Raw genomic sequence first — 22181 nt, 5'->3', positions numbered from 1 at the left:
TAAATCCACTGACAGCTGTTTGTCAACATGCCTCAATTAGAACACTGTCAGTTGAGTTGGATTTGTTTAAAAAGAAATTCTTTCTGGTGTTTCAACACGTCCATAATTTCGAAGGTGCCAACAACTGCAAGTATGGGAGTAGAGATGGCAGTTATCCTGAATTAATTTAAACTAGGTCATTACAACCCAAAGCAGTTTTATTTATTTGATGCACACACCTCAACACACAATGACAGCAATAACAACAGCAAACAACCCCCCCCCCCCAACAAAACCAGACCATACAAAACCAGATATAATTAGCCGCACAGTACCCTCTCCAGACAGCGCACCACAGCGTAGTAACACCCTTTTAAAGTCAGGGTTAGCATTTTACTACCTTGATATTATAGAAATGATAATGCTACTAACATTTTTTAGGGGTGTGAGTGGTAGGGTTTCCCCACGTACACAATATGGAGGGTGATGGGATGCAGAAAGGAGGTAGGATGAAGGGAAGATGGAGAATTACAAAGAGGTTCCCACATCAGATCTACAGTAAAGGTGGATCTCATTTGGGGGAGAAAACGAGGTTGCTGGTCAAGATTATTTCCCCACTCTTTTGCTACTTTGCTACCCAACATTCTAAGTATCGATGCTACTCTTTACTCAGTAAGAAACTGTACTTTTCCCAAGTTTTACTTTACAGACTGCTGATCACAGATAACTTTGTTTCTTGTATGTGAAGCTTTGAAACATTTGAAAAATGACTTCAGGGAAACTGACTGAATTTGGAAAACAAAGTAATGAAAGCTGTTCTGCTAACCAAGTGAATCTTTGTAACATGCAGCACTTCTAGGCCTGAGCTTATTAAATTATTCTTACTTTTGAAATTAGGATTCCCTCTTTTATCTTGTGTTTCAACATTCAGCATAGGCAATTCAGCAACTGTTAGGGAGACAGTTCCTGATATGTGCTCAGGCAATGCAAGCATCATCCCACTGGTATGACTCACTCTTCCTTATTATGTAAAATAGTGGTAGGGCAACACAATGAAACATCAAGGAAATTCTAGGTCAAACATGGCATAAAACCACAAAGTCTGTTTCCCTGAGTTTGAAATAATGCAATGATCTAATTCATTCAAGGGACTGTGGGAAGACTCATAGTTAAAGGTCTGTAAACCACTCCTCCCCGACAACTTCTGCAATGTTCAGCTCTGACCTTCTATTTCTGGAGTATGTTTAGAAAAAGAAGTTAAGATTAAGGAAGGAATGTCATCATACTTGTTAAGAACTGAATTGTTGCTCTAGGTATTAATTTAAAATATTTAATACCTCACCCTTCAATGGGATAACTTCCATATCAATATGGAGGCTTAGAATAAATATTTAACCACACACACAAGAAAATCAAAATACAATTAAAACAACAGTGCAGCAGAACAAAGCAGCAGGAAAAAACCAATCTAACAATGCAGTTAAAAGGCACAGGTAAATAGAGATCTTAATCTAACCCTGGAAGACTTGAAATCCAGCACAAGGCAAACCTACCTGGTTTTCTACATGCAGAAAGCCGCAATTGAGAAGGCCCTTTCCCCATACAACGCCTCTGAAGGCAGGGACACCCAAAAAGGACCCAAGAAGACATCCTTAACATATGAGAAGACTCACATGGGATTAGGCACTCCTTCAAATAACCTAAACGCCTATATATGACTTGAAAACTACCGTAGGTAAGCAGCAGCACTTCTGAACTGTGTTGGGAAACAGATCAGTGGCCAATCAAGTTAATAACTAGCTAATTTTATGAATAATATAGAAATTGTATTTTTGGACCACCAGCAGTTTCCAACATCTTCAAAGGCAGCCCTATGTACAACACTTGGTCCTAGTGTAAACTGGATGTTACTATAACAGTGATCAAATTGACCAGGGTCTTTCTGTGAGGAAATAGCTGGTGCTTGCATTGGGAGGTGGAATGTACTTCTTGCCATAGGTTCTACCTTGGCTTCCAAATACAGGCTGAATCAACACACACCCTCAATTTGCAACCCCAACCATAACAGGTTGCCCACCACCTCAATAATATAAATAACAACAATAAATCAACCTCTTACTATCAGTACCTTGATCTTAACTTTGATCTTGTTTTCAGGTTTTTTTTTGGCAATCTTACAGTCCACTATTGATTCCAGAAACTGATTCAATCTCCCTATCACACCACCTGATTCAGATTAACAGGAGAAGCAGAGCTGGGTGGTATTAGCAAGCTGATGGCACCTAACTCAAGACCTCTGGATATTCTCACCCAGGAGGTCATTTAGATGTTAAACAGCTTGGGAAACAAAATAGGCCCTGCAGAACACTAACACATGGGCTATAAGGTCTCCCATCACCACCACCTGAAACTAGTCATCAATATAGGAATAAAATCACCTGTGCACATCTGCTATGTCAGAGAAGTTTCCAGATACAGCTTCCCATTTGAATAGGTCTTGAAAAGCCCAATGCTGTCACATTTTATCATAACTTTAAAAAATGTTACTGCTTGTACTCTAGTCAAAATCCTGAGCCACCTTGGGCATTTTTCTTTTACTCTGCTGCCCTTGCAACATGCCCTTGAACACCAGCTCTATAAATTCTACTGAGGTCTGTGGAACTTACTTCCATGTGTCAATGTCAACAGCAAATCCTTACAAACTCAACACATTGAACCAGACTCTTCATCAGGGAACTTATAAAATAATACAATATTCACTTCTATGTATCATTCCAAATAATGGCAAAAAACCCAAGAATTTGGTTCTGTGAACCAAGAGGGCCTCAGGCATGCCCATCTTTAACAGCTAGCCTTTCCATGCCACGCAGCCAATCCTCTTTCAAAACTAAGGAACACTTCCAAAGCCAAATTTCGGTATGGCATTACAGCTTGCTGTTGGGAAAGGGAAAACAAAAAAAATGTCAAGAATCCTAATAGGCATGCCCAAACTCTCAGACAAACCTGAAAAGCCTCTCTGGAACTTAGCCCTTATCCTCGTCATCCCTGACTCAGGACTGGAGTCCTCCTACTCCTAAGTGTTAGAAGAGGGTGTATCTCTGTGCCTGCTAAATCCTCAGAGGCAGGATATCATAGTAGAACTGTGGAGTCGGAAGGAACCACAAAGGTCGTCGAGCCCAACCCCCCTGCAATGCAGGAAATCTCTTGCCCAGTGTGTGTGTGTGTGTGTGTGTGTGTGTGTGTGTGTGTGTGTGTGTGTGCTTCATCACACCATAAAACCCTTACAAGTAACTGTTAGTCCTGTTAGAAGCACAGAGAGGGGGGGGGGGAGAGAGAGAGATATATATAATAGGAAAGAAAGGAAGCCGGTTCCAGGAAGCAGTGGCCGCAGCGATACCGCTGATACAACAGCAAGTGATAGGAAAAAAGCCAGCCAGCAAACCACAGGGGTGCCTTTTTTATAATAAGGTTTCGACCTTCTACAGCTGTTGCTGCCGCCGCCGCTACCCCACAACCACTTTCCCATTTCGCACCCTCGGCCCCCCACCCACCTACGAAAGGTTTTAAAAATAAATAAATAGGGGGTGTCCCACAGAGGCACAAAGGAAACCGACCATTCCCACCCCTGGCTGTTCACTTGTCACTCTCACCGCGAAGGCCGCCGCCTCAGACCCCCGCCGACCCACCCCAACGTCCGGTTCTTCTCCCCGCCCCCCGCCGACGTACCCTTGGCCTCGCAGTCGGCGCAGTACTTGTTGTCCTCCTCCCTCAGGAGCTTGGCCAGGATGGCCTGGTGCTGCTCGTTCAGCTTCTGCGCCTTCTCCCGGCACGAGCGGGTGGCCATGGCGAAGGCAAGGAGGGCAAAGGGGGAGGAAGAGGGAGGAAGGAAGGAAGGGGGAAGAGGAGGCGGAGGCCGAGGAGAGCGTGAGGGGAGCGAAAAGAGAAGCGGGAGGGCGCACAGGCTCAGGAACCAAAGAAAAGACTCTCCAGACGAAGCCGGCAAACCAACAGCAGCGGCGGCAGAGGAGCTTCCTATTCCTCCTCCTCCTCCTCCTGCCGTCACGCCGACAGCGAAGAGGGACGTGCGCCGGCTCAGCCAACCAGCAGCCTCCGGAGGCGCACGAGCGGCGGCTTCCTCAACCGGAACTACAAACGGCCCTCGTACGCTTGCGCCGCCTCCTCCAGCCGAGCTCCCCCGCCCCCCTCCAAGCGCGTGACGCGTCGTTGATTCTCCTCCTGTTTCGCCTTTTTTAATTTCTGCCTCCTCCGAACAAAGTAGTTCCTAGGATGTAGCACTTTAGGGTGCGCGGCGGCGGGGAGAAGGGATAGGGGTATAGATAGGCAATAGGTGGGGCCATAGCTGCCAAGTTTTCGCTTTTCTCGCGAGGAAGCCTATTCAGCATAAGGGAAAATCCCTGTAAAAAAGGGATAACTTGGCAGCTATGGGTGGGGCTCCTTCTCCCACTTCTCCCTATTAGAAAGGGAGCCCCCCCTCCGGCTCAACTTCAGAGCGAGGGGCAGGACTCTTCTCGCAGCCCTTTCTAAGCGGTAAAAATAACCCACCCCCGCGGCGTGGCTTGACGTGGGTGGTGACTCGTCACATTCCACGGGGAAAATCTTTTTAAAAAATAGAATAGAAATCCCTCCGCCTTGCAAAGGGCAACAGGAAGAGAGGGGCGCGGTCAGGAGTAGCCTTTGCCCTGCTTGTCCTTATTTGCTTCTGCCCCGTGTCCTAGGCAGAGCCGCCCACGCTGTGCCAGCAAGGCAAACAGCAGTGGATTCTTGTGTTTCCCCTTTTCCAGGAAAGTTTCTGTACGGGGACTTTCCTCTGGTTCTGCGCGCCACTGATTTCCCGCACTTGGATAAGGAAGGGAAGGTTGCGTGTTGGCTGGAAAGGAAGAAGTCCGAAAGAGAACTGCTCGGGGAGCTGCAAAAGCGAGCACGCGCTCTGGGGTCTTATTTGCTTGTCGCGCAATCCTGTGCGTGTCAACTCGAAAATTAAGTCTCCCTCCTTTGTGGTTTGGGGACCTTACCTACCACGCGTTAAGATAATAGGCTATCCTGGATTACATTCCAGGATTACAATACCTCTCAGAACTGCTTCTGGGACACTTGAGGGTGCTCACAGGACTATCGGTTTCTAGAAGTAACTAGTAGTGGAGCCATAGTGTAATGTCTATATTTTATTTCCCTATTTCAAAGCGTCAGCGGGTTGGGGGAGAGATTGTGTGTTGCAATAACTAGAATCACCATATTTTGTCATCTTTTATATTGTTTTTATTTTCCCATGTATAGACAAAATCAGAGTCATGTAGCACTTTAAAAGCTAAGAAATTCATTATGGTGCATGTTTCTGTGGATTAAAGCTCACGTCATCATTTGCCTGAAGTGAAATTGCAGTCAGAGTATATCAGGCATCCCAAAACTTCGGCCCTCCAGATGTTTTGGACTACAATTCCCATCATCCCTGACCACTGGTCCTCTTAGCTAAGGATCATGGGAGTTGTAGGCCAAAACGTCTGGAGGGCCACAGTTTGGGGGTGCCTGGCGTATATGCTATGCACGCACACAAGGGTGTAGAAGAGAAACATGTAATGTGGTCTTAGCAATGCTAAGTAAATTACTAACAATGTCATAGCTGTCAAGTTTTCCCTTTTCTTGCGAGGAAGCCTTTTCAGCATAAGGGAATTTCCCTTAAAAAAAGGGAGAACTTGACAGCTATGCAATGTTTTGCATTAAGGGTTACTGTGCTTATTCTACGCCCTTTTTTTTGCATCTCATTGCCATTCAACTTCTACCTTACATTTTTCTCCTTTACACTCTTGTTAGTGTATATACTTGACAGATGCAAGTTCATTTCATGCATTTGACAAAGTCACCTTTCAGTCCCCAAAAACATAATGTGTAATAAATCTATTACCATTTAATGTGCCCTAGGATGCTTTGGTCCAGGTACAGTTTAAGTTGGCTTACATTCAAAGAAGGCAAAAATGTATCATTGAGAAGAGCTCCGCTGGATGAACCCAATGGGCCATCTAGTTCAGCACGCTGTTCTCACAGTAGACAATCAGATACCTGAAAGCAGGACCGGAGTCCAACATCACTCTCCTCACTTGTGATTCCTGACAACTGGCTTTCAGAGACATACTGCCTCCAACAATGGAAGTAAGACATAGCCATCATTAGATTTATCCTACATGAATTCGCCTAATCCTCTTTTAAAGCCAAGATCTTTGGGGCACTAATGACTGCAGTGATAGATCTTACAAGCTCTCGCACTTGATGAAGAAACCCATCTTCAATAAATGATGACATAATCATTGCCTACCCAGTTTGTATTATGGGTGGGTGTGGCGATCACACAGAGCCCCCGGTTGTTCCACGGACTATAGACCCTGTGCCACCACGTCTATTCTCTTCTACTGCCACCAACCTTGTTTCCCCGGTAATATATTCAGACTCAGTCAGGTTATAACGTATTAACAGAGATTCCAGTTTACTGTATTGTGAACGCAAACAAGTTTTAAATACTTTGAAACACTGTAATCAGATTCACTCTCTCTGTCTCCCCTCTGTCTCTAACCCACTCTGACTCCTATGTTTGCCACTCACAAGAAACCAACCGAACTAACTGTCTATTTCCAGCTGTCTTCCCCACTGTCTAAACCTCTGGCTAAGCCTTTTTAAAAGCAGGTAGGTTCTGCCTCTGGGCTTTTCTATTGGTCTACCTATTAACCCTTTCCCCCCCGTACAGACATTTACAAAAGAACGGGCAAATTAGGGACCCTTTATCTGCCTGAAAACTGTATTCCCTTGTGGGCAGCCTTTTTCAGACCAGAGGCAAAAATGGGCAAGGTGGAGCAAAGTATGTGATCCTGCTTTGCACATTCCAGCCAAACGCACTTGAGGAGGACATGGAGCAGAGCCAGTGAGGGTGTGTGTGGCCTGGGAAGATTCCCAGAGAGGCCCTAGACCTGAGGTTTCTCGTGTCTGCTTGTATGGAATAAACTGCAGGGGTAGGCAACCTCAGGCCCGTGGGCCGGATGCGGCCTAATCACCTTCTCAATGTGGCCCACGGATGGTGCGGGAATCAGCGTGTTTTTACATGAGTAGAATGTGTCCTTTTATTTAAAATGCATCTCTGGGTTATTTGTGGGGCCTGCCTGGTGTTTTTACATGAGTAGAATGTGTGCTTTTATTTAAAATGCATCTCTGGGTTATTTGTGGGGCATAGGAATTCGTTCATATTTCCCCCCCAAAAAAAATATAGTCCGGCCCACCACATGTCTGAGGGACGGTGGACCGGCCCACGGTTGAAAAAGGTTGCTGAACCCTGGAATAAAGGAAGTACTGACTACTTCAACATGCCACTGGGTGAAACAATCAGGTTGTTAGGTACTTCCTAGTTCTGTTGCATATGCACAAAGAAGAAACCAGATCCACAGCAAGGCATTAATAATACCCAGTCCCTTCAGGTAAATGAAAGAGAATAGCTAGCAATTACATTTGTAAGCAGATATCCAGGAAGGCACTGTTAAGTTATTCAGCAGTGCATGGGGGTGGTGTAAGTTGCTTTCCCAAAGCTGGGTTTCTTGAAGCCTCCCACCATTCATATGGCATGGTGAATCAGCAAGAAAACAGAAGCTCAGTGCTCTTGGGGGACACCTGCGCTCTCCTCCAAACTCTCATGGATTTCCTGCTCTCTTCATCTGTCCTTGTGCTTTTTAACTTGCTCAAGAGGCAAAAAATCGGTGGCAAGAAGTTTCTGTATCTCTTCAGCCCTTCTTTATTTAGGCTGTTAGCACACTCAGCCTTTGAAGCTCAATGTAATGTCCCTGCATCTATTCCTAGTTTATTAACTGCTCCTAGAAGTTGGGAACTGAGACTGCAAAAACAAAACAAAACTTCCTGTATGCCAGACAATGAATTTTGCACCCAGTTCTCCATTGTAACCCTATCATTTTGCTCTCTGTGAAAATAAGCTGTCTGCTGGAGACAATTGTGCCCCCCCCCAATTTAATTATCCACTGTCAAAATGGGTACAATCCATCTTATATTCAATGCTCTGGCAAATCTCATCAGCCCCTCAGCATTTTCAAACTCCAAGAGTGACAGTTTATTCTTTATTTAGACCTGACCATTTCTCTAAATATTTGCTTTCCTAAGAAAACAGTATTTTGCCTTTAGTCACAAGAAGATTTATAATAACCCATTGGTTCTTTCTAAAATCTGGTTCTTTACCCCTTCTGCTACTGCCCTCTAAGACACATGGCCATGTCTTCTTCTTCTTCTTCCTCATCTTCTTCTTCATTTCTTTCCTGCTTCTATTCTCCATTCTTGCTATTTCCATTTTATAACTCTTGCCTAAGGCTGTATACACACTCTACATTTGAAGCATATTCTTTCCCTCAAATAATTCTGTGCACTGTGGTTCATTAAGGGTTGCTGGTAAATGTAACTTCGTGAGGAGTAAACTACACTGTCCAGAATTCTTTATGGGGAAGAGTGTGTTTGGAATGTCCTTTAAAAGTATAGTCTATGCATCATCTTAGTTTCACAGACATTGGTCTTTCTTGCTACTCCCCCCCCTGCCTCAATGACTCAGCTTCTCCCCCTCCTCACTCTGCCTGTCTCTTCTGCTGATATGCAAAGATTTTCCACATTATTATTATTTTCCCCTCCACATGTCTTGGGGCCACATCTGGGACTGGCTGACCAGAAGAGCCCCTGCAGCTTCAAATGTTCCTAGAACTTAGCCCAATAATGATTGAACAGTGCAATTGAATCCTGTCAAGAACACTGCAGTCTAGAAATAAATCTTGACTGAGCACCTATTTTCTGCTGTTATCCCCGGGATATCTATAGTTTGAGCAGATGGAAGGAGAGGTGTGTAGATATTTCAAAGGCTTGCTTTTGACATTTTATACACAAGTTTCAGCTTTATCTGAGCACCTAGAATGAGCACCTAGAATTTCTCAGTGAAGCAATGGATTCTGTGTTAGCAACTCACTCATCTTTTTCTTCTCCCGCTCGCAAAACATACTACCTATCTGTTGCCCCTGCTCCCATTGTATGAGTGCTCATTGCTTTCTTAACACTGTTGTCATAATTGTCAGCGTTACCATAGCCACCACCATGGAAACTTTTATTTGCTATTCACAAGTCCTTAAAGATGACACAAGCTTGATTTCAGCAAATATAAATAAAAATTATAGTGGTAGAGGTGAGCGCAGAGAGTTGAACTGCAAGTTATACTGTATGGTAGCTCTGATTTACTTTAAAACAGCTACAGGGAATTCTAGTTGAACAAGTGAGGCCAGAGAGGGAGTGTTCTGTTTCTGATCTAAAAGTTCGTGATTCAATTACCCCCTGCATCTGCTGTTAGCTCTGTGGTGGGAAACACAGGTGCCTGCATTTCTTCTCTAGGGGGCAAACTACAACTCTACCAAGGGAGAGTTAAAGCCCTCTTCCCCAGAACCAGTGTTCAATTAAATCCAGTGCCCTTTCCTTGTTATTTTATGGTAGAAATAAGACCAGCAAATTTAATCCCAGGTGAAGTGCATCCCTGATAGCACCTGCCAGGCCAGTGGCAATCCATTCAAAACCCCTGAACCTCAGGAGATTTGCCTCCAAGTCCTAAAATGTCCAGATTCATACTTTACACAAAGTTGCATGTACAACCCCAATGGCCAATTAAATTTGCATAGTGCTGGAAAACAAATATAGAACACGGACTCTGAATATATATCTATATCTGTCTGTATTTTTGTCTGTAGGGAAGGGTCTAAGTGCTGGTTGTTATATCTAGCTGCTTCCAAGAGCTAGATTTTACCTTGTGGGAATTTTTTTAGGGAACCAGAACAAGGCTATTGAACCACAGGGCTCAGCAAACTTTTTCAGCAGGAGGCGGGTCCACTGTCCCTCAGACCTTGTGGAGGGCCAGACTATATTTTTGGGGGGAAATGAACGAATTCCTATGCCCCACAAATAACCCAGAGATGAATTTTAAATAAAAGCACACATTCTACTCATGTAAAAACACGCTGATTCCCGGACCGCCTGTGGGCCTGATTTAGAAGGTTATTGGGCTGCATCTGGCCCCGGGCCTTAGTTTGCCTACCCATGAAATACACCATTAGTTATCCTTGCATGTTTGTAGCTAAAAATAAATATTTGTCAATTCACACACTCAGTTTAAAAATTATGTATTCCTCTGACACAACCTTTTGTACTTATATTGTATCAATATAAACTTTAAAATGAATAAAATTCTGTGTACCACTTATCTGCTTACCTGTTCTTCTTCCCAGGGAGCTAACAGGAACTTCAGTCTCGTTATCAACCTGTATTAGATAACCAACACCGGCATTCTGCCTGCTTGCTAGGGAATAAGTGTGTAAGGTTTTGTGTACTTCTAGTAACAAAATATGTTTGTCCTACAATCAGATCCTACAAACTGCTGTGCTGGCAAAGCAGATCAAGAAATTACATATTACTTCAACAAGGGCAGTGTAATGAATCTAACTTGTGATGTTGTACAATCATTATGACCAAGCAGATGACATCACAGTGGCAAAGCAGTAGAGGTCACCATTGTGGTAATCAGACATGTAGCAGAAAAATGCACTGTGCAAAGCTGTTGGTGGGATGGGTCACAATAAAAATTAAATTATACATTTATCCATATCAGTGTCTCAGGGTGAGTAACAATGTGCTAATTATTTAGCCCTAACCATCTTTATTCATATGTCTGGCCACCATAAAGCAATCTGAATGGTGTTACACGATTTCCAGAAAATGCACAGGCTTTGGTGAAGGTATTTGCTTCCAAAATTATGATGCTGGCAGTCACCATGAATTCTTCTTTCCTTTAAATTCCAATCCTGATTAAATGCTTAGATGGCGTTAACAGAGGGCCCCAGATTGAGGTCTAGTGAAAAATGACTGGGGTAAATATTTAGGTGTGCGCTAGTTTGCAGCAGTTTTTATAACCTGCTACCAGTATTAGTATAGTATACATATAGTCTGGGTGTATACAGAACAATTTACAGTGGTACCTCTGGATACTTGATCCATTCTCACCCCGAAAAGTATGTGTCCGAAGCGGCGCTTCTGCGCATGCACAAAGCGCCAATAGACCGCTTCTGCGCATGTGTGAAGCGCACAGAACGCTTCTGCGCATGCATACGCGGCGGAACCCAGAAGTAAACACTTCCGGGTCTGCAGCGTTCTTAATCTGAAAATACGCAACCCGCAGCAAACGTAACCAGAGGTATGACTGTATCAAGTTTGTAACTTAACTTGTTGAGTGTACGATTACATGGGGAGCTGGTCATCTGTTGCATCCACCTCCATTGTGAGAGTTTTACTGTGCCTTCGTTTCCCTGGTATCCAGGGAACGTTTTCATCGAGAAGGGTTCAGGCATGGTTAAACAAGTCCATTCACTTTGGGAGCAATCCTGTAGCAAACTCCATTGGGATGAACAGGTTAGGATTCAGCAGATTTCCAGCTGAGTCAGGAGATTCCTTGCTCAGCTGGGCAATACCTGTTTACCGTATTTTCCCGTGTATAAGACAACCCCTATTTTTTGAGCCCAAAATTAAGAAATAAATATTTGAAACACCAAACAGAACAACTTTGATATTTTATTAAATATTAAAAATACCGGTATATTTAAACATCAAACAGGCAAGCTGTGTAATGGCAGCTGCTACTGTCAGCTCAGTGTAACTCATAGGTTGACAACGTCCGGCCCATGGGCCGGATGCAGCCCACAAAGGCTGTTTATCCAGCCCACAGATTGCCCGTGAACTGAGCCGCCCGCTTGGCGAGCCCCCTGCACTCTGCGCTAAACCAGTGCAGCGCGGCTGGGGGACTCGCCAAGCAGCGCCGAAAATGGTGCCTGCACTGCCACTGGAAATCGCGTCTGTGCAGCCGCGGACATGTGCAGAAGCCTTTTCCAGTGCCGTGCTGCCCATGTCCAGGATGCCGGAAATGGCTTCTGCGCATGTCCGCGCAGAATCATTGGATGCTTCTGCGCATGTCCGCGCAGAAACGTCAAACAGGCAAGCTGTGTAATGGCGGCTGCTACTGTCAGCTCAGTGTAACTCATAGGTTGGCAACGTCCGGCCCATGGGCTGGATGCGGCCCACGAAGGCTGTTTATTCGGCCCACGGACTGCCTGTGAACCGAGCCGCCCACTTGGTGAGTCCCCTGCACTAAACCAGTGCAGCGCGGCTCAGGGACTCGCTGAGCAGCACCGAAAATGGCGCCTGCGCCGTCACTAGAAATCGCGTCTGTGCAGCCGCGGACATGCGCAGAAGCCATTTCCAGTGCCGTGCTGCCCATGTCCAGGATGCCGGAAATGGCTTCTGCGCATGTCCCGCTCATGTCCGGCCCACGGACGATAGTCCGTTTGAATCCTCTGGCCCACGGCCGGAAAACATTGCCGACACCTGGTGTAACTCCACTGTAGCTGCAGGTCCAGCTCTCCCGCCTGTGTGTTGCACTTTCGTCTCAGTATTTATGGTATGTACCGTATTTACTGCACGAGCTCCGGCAGATGCGAACACTGATCGAGGAGCTGCGACTGCCAGAGCTGCCTGAGTGCGCTTGGGGAATGGGGCGTCTGGGTAGCCAAGGAGCGGCTGAGGGAACCTGGTGGAAGGGACAATGTCTGGAGTGGGGGCTGCTGGGGGGGGGTAGCAGACCAGGGTTTGTTGTGTAGTGAGGGGAGGCTGGGGGGGGAAGAATATGGATGGCAGCATGTACTTATTTATTTATATATTTAATTGCAACATTCTGTGTATAAGACGACCCCCAATTTTAGAGCTTAAAAATTTGGGGGAAAATATTGTCTTATCCACGGAAAAATACAGTAACTCCTTCATCCTCTGCTTAGCCAGAGATATAGCCTCGCATATTTCCCCATCCCAGCTCAGACATGACCCAGCTGGCTAATCTGACCCTGGTGGATCCTTAGCTAGTGTAGACCCTATCCGAAGCCCATTCAGCTCAGTCATGTGATGTGCCAACTCATTATAAATTAAGCCACAAAAAAAGCGGTGTAACTCAAAACACTATTTTAAAGGCTTGTTTTTCCCCTCTTCCAGACTTAGAAGATGGATGTGGTGTAACTTTACACCAGTTTGCTTTACACCAGCTTCTCGTGTATAGGATTACTCTGTACAGGGTTGTCTTGTTTGCCCCTGTAAGTTACAGCCTGATACAGTTGCCTATAGCTATTCTGTGTGCATTATATATTTACTAAGCTTTTTTGTGGTAAGAGTATAATTGGCAGGCAGTATGGCAGGATTATATGTTACGGAGATAAAACACTACCAAAGCAGAAAGTGTTGAAACAAACGTTTTGTCAAGGCATTTTCTCTCCCAAGCTGACACAAAAATGCTTTAAATGTCACCATCATTTAGATTAGAAGCCCTGCTTTCATTTTATTGTTAATGCAGCACTCCTAATAATAGCCCAGTATTAACCAGGGGATTGTTATTTGCTTGCTAAAATGAGTAACTGCAAAAAAATGCTATAAACTTAGCAGGTCATGTCACAACAAGAGTTGCAAAACCATTTATCTAAATGGCATAACTAAAACTCAGCAATTTCTCCCTCATTTACTCTTGTGCTGCCATCAGAGATGTATTTTACCAACAAAGCTAATGCCTGCTAAGAATCTTAGAAGTCAGAATGCAGACATACGTTTCCCCCCCGTTTCTCGAACTTTAACTCTTAGTCTACATGCAATATCTATCTATATTTCTCTCACCAGTTGTGTACATTTCCCAAATGAATTACAGATGTTTGATCTTAGGTGCAGTATTCAACACAACCTGCAGAACATGATCAAATGCAGTTCACCAGCCATGTATTACGTACGGTCTGACACTTTCCTTGTTTTGCAGTCCTAGGATTTCACCAACCTTCTCCTTTAGCATTCACCCTTATTTGCTTGCACAAAGTTTATGCAGATCTTAGATTATGCTGGGTCTTTACTGAGCCTTCATTCTGATTTTAACAGGGAGGTTATACAGAGAGCATTCTTTCTGATTTCATTTACACCAAATCTTGCACAAATGTTGGTGCAATCATATGCAAAAGCACAATACACAAAGCAGAAAGCAGCCCAGTGATCTGCTTACTGCCTACTTATTGAAACAAGTAGTTTCTGCTAGAGGACACACCTGAGTCTTTTATATTCAATAATCTCACTGCATGGACTTTGCAATGACATTTGATTGTAGTTGTGGCCATAGCTCTCTCCCTTGCTAACTCATGGTTGACTTTAGTGTTTAGGTATATCTCCTGCAGCTTTTCCTTAATTTTCTCTAATCTCCTTCCACACAACACATGCTGTTAATAGGATCAATGGTTGTGTGCTTCCATATTATAATGCCCACACCGTTAGCTATTGTTCCAATTAAGAGTAGGAACAGCAACCAATAAACCACATGTATTGAATTGTGGGCCAGGGTGTGCCATTAAAAAAAGATGCTTAGCCATGGTAGCAAATTTCCCCAATGTCGCTGATCATCCCCGCAAGATAGACGGGCCAATAGCACAACTGCATTCCAGAGGTTTTTAAAGCATTGTAAGCAGTGATTTGGTTTCCAGAGAAACTTAAATGAAATGAACATTTCCTGTACGCTTTCCTCCTGCAACCATATGCACCACTAAAAAGCCTGTTTGTAAATGATCTGATTTAGTATTTTAATGGGGCACTGCTGATGGAGGGATGAGTTGCCCTAAATAGGGTGGAATTCCACCCAATTTGGAGCAACTCTTCTTCCAGCAGTCTTTTGTATCTTGTCCCACACTGTTCAAGAGGTCCCCTGACCCTTTGGAAGGGCACAGGTGATTGCAGTGTGGGAGACAGGAAGCTTTCTGTGAACTTCCTTAAGTTACCGGTAGTATTTTGATATTGCACTTTGGGATATAGTTGAACAATGGAGTGTCAACAATGGACGTACTGTACTACATTGAGGAAAGATTCTGACTTCTGCAAAACAAGCATCAATGTGTATTTTATGGGGGAGGGGAGGGGAATTTTCCCAGAAAACATACAGCTACCAAAAAGAGGGACTGTAGTCCTGAACTAAAATGTTGTACTTTATTCATAATTTCCAGTGATATATATATATCTTAATCTAATAGTTCATCTAATTTTAACTCCCCTTTGCAACTAAATTGCAAAAAAGGATTTATGATCTTCAAACTACGTTTAAAAAATATACAATACTGATATACTGTATTTTCCTTTCAGTGGTGTTCTACTTTTAGCTTTCTCCCTCTCCTTTTCACCAGTTTGGGATTGCAAAGGTCACACCATGCACAACCTAAGATGCTGAGCTTCCCTACACATCTGAAGTGTGACTAATTAGCACTTGGTGAAAGAAATTGAAAAACAGTTCAGTTTTTATAGTGCTTCTTTATCTCATGCAACCAGCCCATTCTGGCAAGAATAACCTGATTCTGTGGTAATTCTGAGTTTATATTAATCTCACTATAACCTTGATGTATACAGACAAAATTAAAAACCAGAGTACGCTAAAATACACAGAGAACAGCAGGGGAGAGAGTGGAAAGAGCAACAACCCCACACTTAGCAAGGTTTAAACCAATCCCCCCCATAACATCATAATTCACAAATTAAAATCTTAAAACCACTCGGATGCAGTCTCATACAGCTCACTAATACACACACATTCTCTCTATAGAAGCAAACTCTAGAGCTCCTCCACAAGAGGGGTTATTCTGGGTCAACCAGAATCCTGCTTCCATCAGTCCTTCCCTCCTGACCCCTGGAGGGATTTTCTTTTCTCAGAGCACTCAAGGATTCCTTACAATTTATCAAGCAGGTTCTTTTTTCTAGGGCTGTTTGACTGTTACCACTTGTGTTAAATAAATAATGAAATATTTATACTCCCCTCCTCATTCTCAAAGAACTCTCAAGAGCAACTAGCAATTAAAAGCAATAATCCATATTAAAAATATATATCAAGAAAGCTTGTTTCTTTGAAACCTGGACCTTCTTGGCAGTCGCCCAAACAGACACACATTTCCCTTTTGCCTCAGTCTTTTACACAGGGCCCTTCCTCTACCCTCTTCAGTCTTGTTACCTCAGTCACACCAAAACACTGCCTTCCCCTCAACTTCTCACCAGTCATTTCTCTTGGTTGCCTGGAGACTACTGGCTGGTTGCCATCGCTTGCCCTTATTTATACTGCGCATTCTCTAACTCCACTGAACCTTAAATCCAAACACTCTGATTTAGCCAACGTGTCAAACATATTACCCCGTTTAAACAGCCAAGGTGTTATCTTCCTGCGGAACAGGTTGCCAGTTACAAATCAGAGATCCAAGTGGATTTTCATTAGTGCTTTTATTAAATGCTCGTTTCCATAGTTACATTAAAATAACGTTATAGAAACTTTCATCCACAAATATGAGAGCTGAAGAGACACAACCTCGCCTTCCTAGTCCTTCAAAATAGAAGGGAGCCTTATATCATGTTTGACTTCCAAATAACTCCGGTCTTTGACCTTCGTTGTTTCTGTAAGCAATTAAATCTTGTGCTGCCAATAAATAAGGCAGTTTTAGTGGAGTGAGCTAGCCATATACTATTAGAAACTAGCTTGAGGCCTCCTGCTAATTTCAAATATATTTCTTTCTGAAATATTCCACTTCTGAAGAAACTTCCAGTTCTTTGGTTTGTTAGACTGGCAGCACTTGAATGAGGAACTTTTATTACTAGCTAAAACAATAAATTTCAGATTTTTCAACCTAAGCTCCAGTTGGCACCAAGTTAAGTGTGAATATAGTGTTTTAACACAGATGAGCTTCATTAACTTAAGCTTAAGCATTGGAGCTTTTTAGTGCCATAAAATGTATTACCATAGCAGAGGCAGACTAGAACAATCTGTGGTGCTATATATAATATGTTGAGTCATAAGCATTATTTACTGGGGTTTGCTGTTCAGGATAGAAAGAAATCCCACTGGCATTGTTAAGTAATATGATCTGCAAAAGACAGCACTTAATGGCCAAAAATTCATTCTTTGTTCAATGGCATATATACTTAAGTGTTTGTAACAGCTGCAGAAATTAAGGTTACTGAAGTACAAAATGGCTTCCTTAGTGTTATTGCACTTCACTCTGCTCTTCATCACCATAGCACAGACAAGAACCCACCTCTCCATCTTCTTACCTAATGAGTATTTTCCAGAGAAGGGAGTAGGGGGCCATTAGTTTGTTTCAGTTTATCAGTCTGTGAAAAATACATAAAATTTTCAAATGAAAAAATATATTACATCAAATCAACAGCTACTTGGTTCAGATTAATGACTATTTGCAGTTATGTGCCCAATTATTTCATAAACTGTAAAAATGAAACTCGGCACAACAGGAAATCATAAAGGAAATCTAAAACAGATTGGGCCCATCACATCAAATTTGGCAATGCCCTGCCAAATAGAGAGACAATATCTTCAGTGGCATCCAAATTGGAGTAGCATGGATTAGTCATGCCCAAATTAGGGCACAGTCATACCAAAGTCACATTTCAGTATACCACCTTGACTGAAAACATTGGCCACCTTTGTGCCAAGTTTGACAATGATTATCTTGAGAGGCATCCAAACTTACACAGAACAGATAGATGGACAAGTCACTTTCCAAAAATATATAGTAGCTTAATTAATCAGAAAGATGTCTATAGAACAATTTAAAGGGGCAGTATTGGAATGGCTTTTTGTCAGCCCAAAGGCCACAATAAAGGATAGTGTCATGGACTGGTTGGACACAGAGGAATGAAGGGAGGAACCAGCTGGGGAATCAACCAAGGGAAGAAGGCTTAGAGTCTGGGGAGTGGTGGTGGGACAATAAGTGGTCAACAAGGAGACGACTGGGAAGAGGTGGTGTTGGAAGCTGAAGGTATAACTGGGCTTAGTGAGCTGGGAGAGTCTGTGGCAGAGAGAGGTCCAGAATCAGAGGCAGAAGCTGAAGCAGGCGAATGGGAAGGAGGCCAAGAGGCAGAGAGGAGTCAGGCTGGTGAAGAGTCAATGGTGTCTCCCCCTCCTCCTGTGACAAGCTCCACTCCCCACTGGTTTCCCAGAACCAGAAGAGGCATGAAACAGGAGAAGCAAAGACAGGCATGCAGGCGCAGTCTCCTAATTGCTTGGGGGGGAATTATGGAGAGGAGACATAAGATGGCTGTGGGGAGGTGGGGTCCTTTAGTCTTGACAACTGATCCATGGGGAAGACCTATTGGGGATGAGTACCTGTGCTCATTAGGCCTGACACTCTGCCAGGTCTGTGCAGATTCTGTTCTTGCTCATAAGGAGTTAACTCTAATGTGCAGGGTGTGATTTACTGCTGGCTCGCTCCTATCAGACAGCCACCCCTCCAACTGCTGCATGCCAAAAGTAGGCATACTGGCACATCACGTATACACAGACCACACACACTGATGCACTCAGCAGATCACACTCAGGCAGTCAGACAAAACCGGCTGTCTGTGTATGTGTCTTGTTTCTAGCATTTCTGTTCCCCTCAGTGGTACTGGGGAATAAGGCATTTCTCTGACCTGAGTGCTGTAATGGGGAGTAAAAAAAAAAGGATTTAAAGGTCTTCTTACCTTGCAAGGTAGCTTCTCCTTCTGATGCAAGATGATCTTAGGACTCAGGAGCTAAGACAGCGTAGGTCAAATCAGACTACATAGGCTTCAGTTGGCTCTAGCTCCCTGAAAAGACAACATCTCAGGTAGCTGCCTTAGCAGGGTCCTTTGGAGCTGTCCAAGGTCTTTTATACTCCCTATTTGACTGGGACTCTTGACTGAATGCTTTCTGCTTCCTCCATGAGCCCACAGAACAGTTGGGTTTAAGTACAAGAGCATGGGCAACACGTAATTATCTACATCACATGATCCAACAGATATTAACTGGGGAGAAAACACTTGCACAACCAAACTTTACAACATTAAAAAAAACAAAACCCGCCAAATCTGATACTGGGAACTGAAGTCATACTGCCAAGAGTGGCAGCTGTTCTGAATTTCTTTTTTGGAGTGACTTTGGACGTTTGCAAGACTGTCAAAAACAAACTGTAGCATTCTGACCTAAGCTCACCACATCTCACCTCTTTTTTTTAACATCCTAAGCGTCAGAACCTTAAAAACTGTTGCAGGTTTTCACTTCACAATCACAGCAGGAAGTCGCGTTACTGGTTTATTTCCGCCGACTCTACAGCTTGTGAATGAGCAGAACCCCAGGGTCACTAGAAAACGGTGACATTTGCCACCTCTAGAACACCTGAGAACCACAGAGTGGGACCAATAGATGAGCAGTTACAAGTTCAGCATTCAATCATGATTATTGGTTGTGGAAAGCTCCCCTCAGGTAGGCATGCCTAGCGCCATCTTTATTTTCAGGTGCCAGGACCTTCCTCTTTGGCCCCAATTCAAGCAAGCAACTTTAAGATGGTAAAGTTCCTTGTTTATCTTGATGGTAATATAGATGGGATTCCTGATCATCCTCAGACAAGGGAGCATACAAGGGACAGATACAGCATAATGAAACAGAGGGATACAGTTGTACATAGTGGGGACAATAATTTAGCAAGAATACGGTACTATCATTCTCACAGCTGAAAGGAGGTTCCTGCAATAGTAGGTCTGAGTACATGTATAAAGCTGGTGCTGAACACAGGTTTGCTTTTATTGGTCTCTACAATCAATATTTTGGATCTGTATACTGTGAATATTGAGGAATACTCAAAACCACTTCAATATGAAGCAGTTACTTTTTAAGACACACCACCATCCTCAGGAAGGGTAAAAGTGGTGAACATTTCCCTTGCACGATTTAAGGATAACTATAATAACAAATTGTGATCTTAGAACCATGGAATTAGTATCTATTGTGGGGGGTGGCTCTGAATTAAATATGCAAAGACACATGTGTTACATTTATGTCACTGTCCTAACTATGAAGCTGGTTTAGAAACTGCACTTAAGTACACAGTTGATGTACGTATGGGACAGGAACTTAAAAATGCTATTTTGTTTACCAACAGCAAGTGGAAATAAACTACTAAAGTGGTTGCTATCAACAATTATGAAAGCACTATGAAAGCCAGCAGGTAGGAATGCACCTGGGATGACCCATTCAAACCCATGAATAAAACTGAGTGCCAAAAAGCTTCAGTCTGAAATATAGGAAATAATATAACACCAGTGCTCAGAAGTTAGGACTTTGCCTACTATTAGAATGAAATTAATTATGGAATTGATAAGGGATGGCAATGAGATAAAAACACCCAATGAAAATAACTGTAAGGAATGGCTCTCTCTCTCTTGAGTGAATGGCACTGAAGAGAAAGTAGACTAAGTGGCAGAGTTATTATGGTGCCACTACATCATTTGAATGTCTACAGCCAAAAAGGAATGAAACTGAATACGAGCCTTTTAAGTGAAATGAGAAGCCAGAAAACTCTTAATCAATGAATTCATTATTTCCTGCTGGCCTTGGTCCAGATCTAGCTACACATAGTTGCATAATACCACATGGAATGGCAATAGCTACCGTAGGCTGCAAACCTCTAGTGGAATAATTGCAGAACAAGCTATAACACTGGGGCTAGATAAGGTACAGATGGAACAATTAAACACATACAGAAATTAATTGTGACCACAGGAGACTCAAAATGCAACTATGTGATAGTGATCCTTGTAGTCAAGTAAATCTACCCTTCTCTGCAGATACATCAGTAGTATCTTTTGTACTCTTAAATGAACTGAAAAAGGAAACAGGAGCCTAAAGCAGACTTGACAGTGTCTTCTTGTATCAGTAAACAACTGCTATCAGTAGCAAAATTGTGATGGAGATAGTTTATTTATTATTTACTGCTTTTAGGAAGAAAAGAAGACTGACTTTCACAAGCATGGTTTTCTTATAGGAGAAAATCTCAGCTTGAGCACCCTAGAAAGCAATATTGTTAAAACTCAGCATAGGTATTAAAATGGGATCATGTTACTCTGTCTTCTGTAATAAAAGCAGCTGCCTCAAGCCAGTGGGAAATATCCAGGCAAAGGACTAATGTATACTTGGATCACAATGTTCATCAAGCCCGCACTAAACTGCCAATTGTATCTGTTTACAACGATGTACAATTAGAGCAGGCATGTCAAACCTGCGGCCCTCCAGATGTTTTGGACTACAATTCCCATCTTCCCCAACCACTGATCCTGCTAGCTAGGGATCATGGGAGTTGTAGGCCAAAACATCTGGAGGGCCGCAGGTTTGACATGCCTGAATTAGAGTTTGATCAGGGCCAATCTGAACAAATGTTGGGACTTGTATCTTCTACCATAGCCCAAGGCCCGCAGTTGAATCTCTGCCTTAGTCCTCCATATACAGAATGAGAATAAGAGTGAACTACACAGTTGTGAAGGTAAGAAGCAAGAGTGCATATGTGGTTGCAAAAGTTTGAAGTAGTACCACCATATTACTTTCAAATACATTAAATTATGGCTGTATGCTTGCTAATACCTGCTAACAACAGAGATCACAAAGAGACTGAAAAGATCAAACATGCAATGAATCCTATTTTCCACTACAGCTGCACGCACTGTACTAGTAAATGTACCATTTGCAATCACAGACCAGGAGCAGCACCAATGCAGACCCAGCCTCCCAGCAGCAGCATCCCTGCCACATACTGGGACAGTGATGAGGTTCACCAGCAGAGTCAATCTGGCATTCCCACAGGTGCACCTGCACTGCACTGCACTGCCCTTGCTACCATCCTACTCTGGCCTACAGCCGCAATGCTGCTGCTGCTGGGAGGCCAGGTACATGTCATTGTCCTCCCCTGTCAACAGCTGCTGCCACAATGTTCACAGTGCAGTACTAAGTTGTTGAGCATCAGCCGATAATGGGTTGTATCTAACTAGGTCATACTCAGAGCTGACCCACTGAAATCAATGAACTTAATAGTTTTGTGGTCGTTTAGTCGTTTAGTCGTGTGCGACTCTTCGTGACCCCATGGACCAGAGCACGCCAGGCACTCCTGTCTTCCGCTGCCTCCCGCAGTTTGGTCAGACTTAATAGTTAGCTGTGACTAACCTGAGTCCAATGATTTCACTGGGTCTACTTCTGATTACGTCTGTTCAAGTGATTTCTCGTGTGCAAA

General features: G+C 43.5%; 1 protein-coding gene across 2 annotated transcripts in view; it reads right to left on the bottom strand.

Moving 5' to 3' along the window:
* SMAP1 (small ArfGAP 1) overlaps positions 1-4051 on the bottom strand; it is a 58117-nt gene extending 54066 nt beyond the window's left edge. For both annotated transcript variants that reach the window (XM_035109668.3, XM_035109669.3), the window contains exon 1: positions 3706-4051. In XM_035109668.3, the coding sequence (XP_034965559.1) occupies positions 3706-3823 (118 nt within the window). In that variant the 5' untranslated portion in view covers positions 3824-4051. The remainder of the gene's footprint in view (positions 1-3705) is intronic.
* Between the last annotated feature and the right edge of the window lie 18130 nt (positions 4052-22181).

The sequence above is a fragment of the Zootoca vivipara genome, chromosome 3, assembly GCF_965207765.1.
Source record: "Zootoca vivipara chromosome 3, rZooViv2.hap1.1, whole genome shotgun sequence".
NCBI lineage: Eukaryota > Metazoa > Chordata > Lepidosauria > Squamata > Lacertidae > Zootoca > Zootoca vivipara.
The sequence above is the reverse complement of the archived record's forward strand: the minus strand, read 5'-3'. Positions and strand labels throughout refer to the sequence as shown.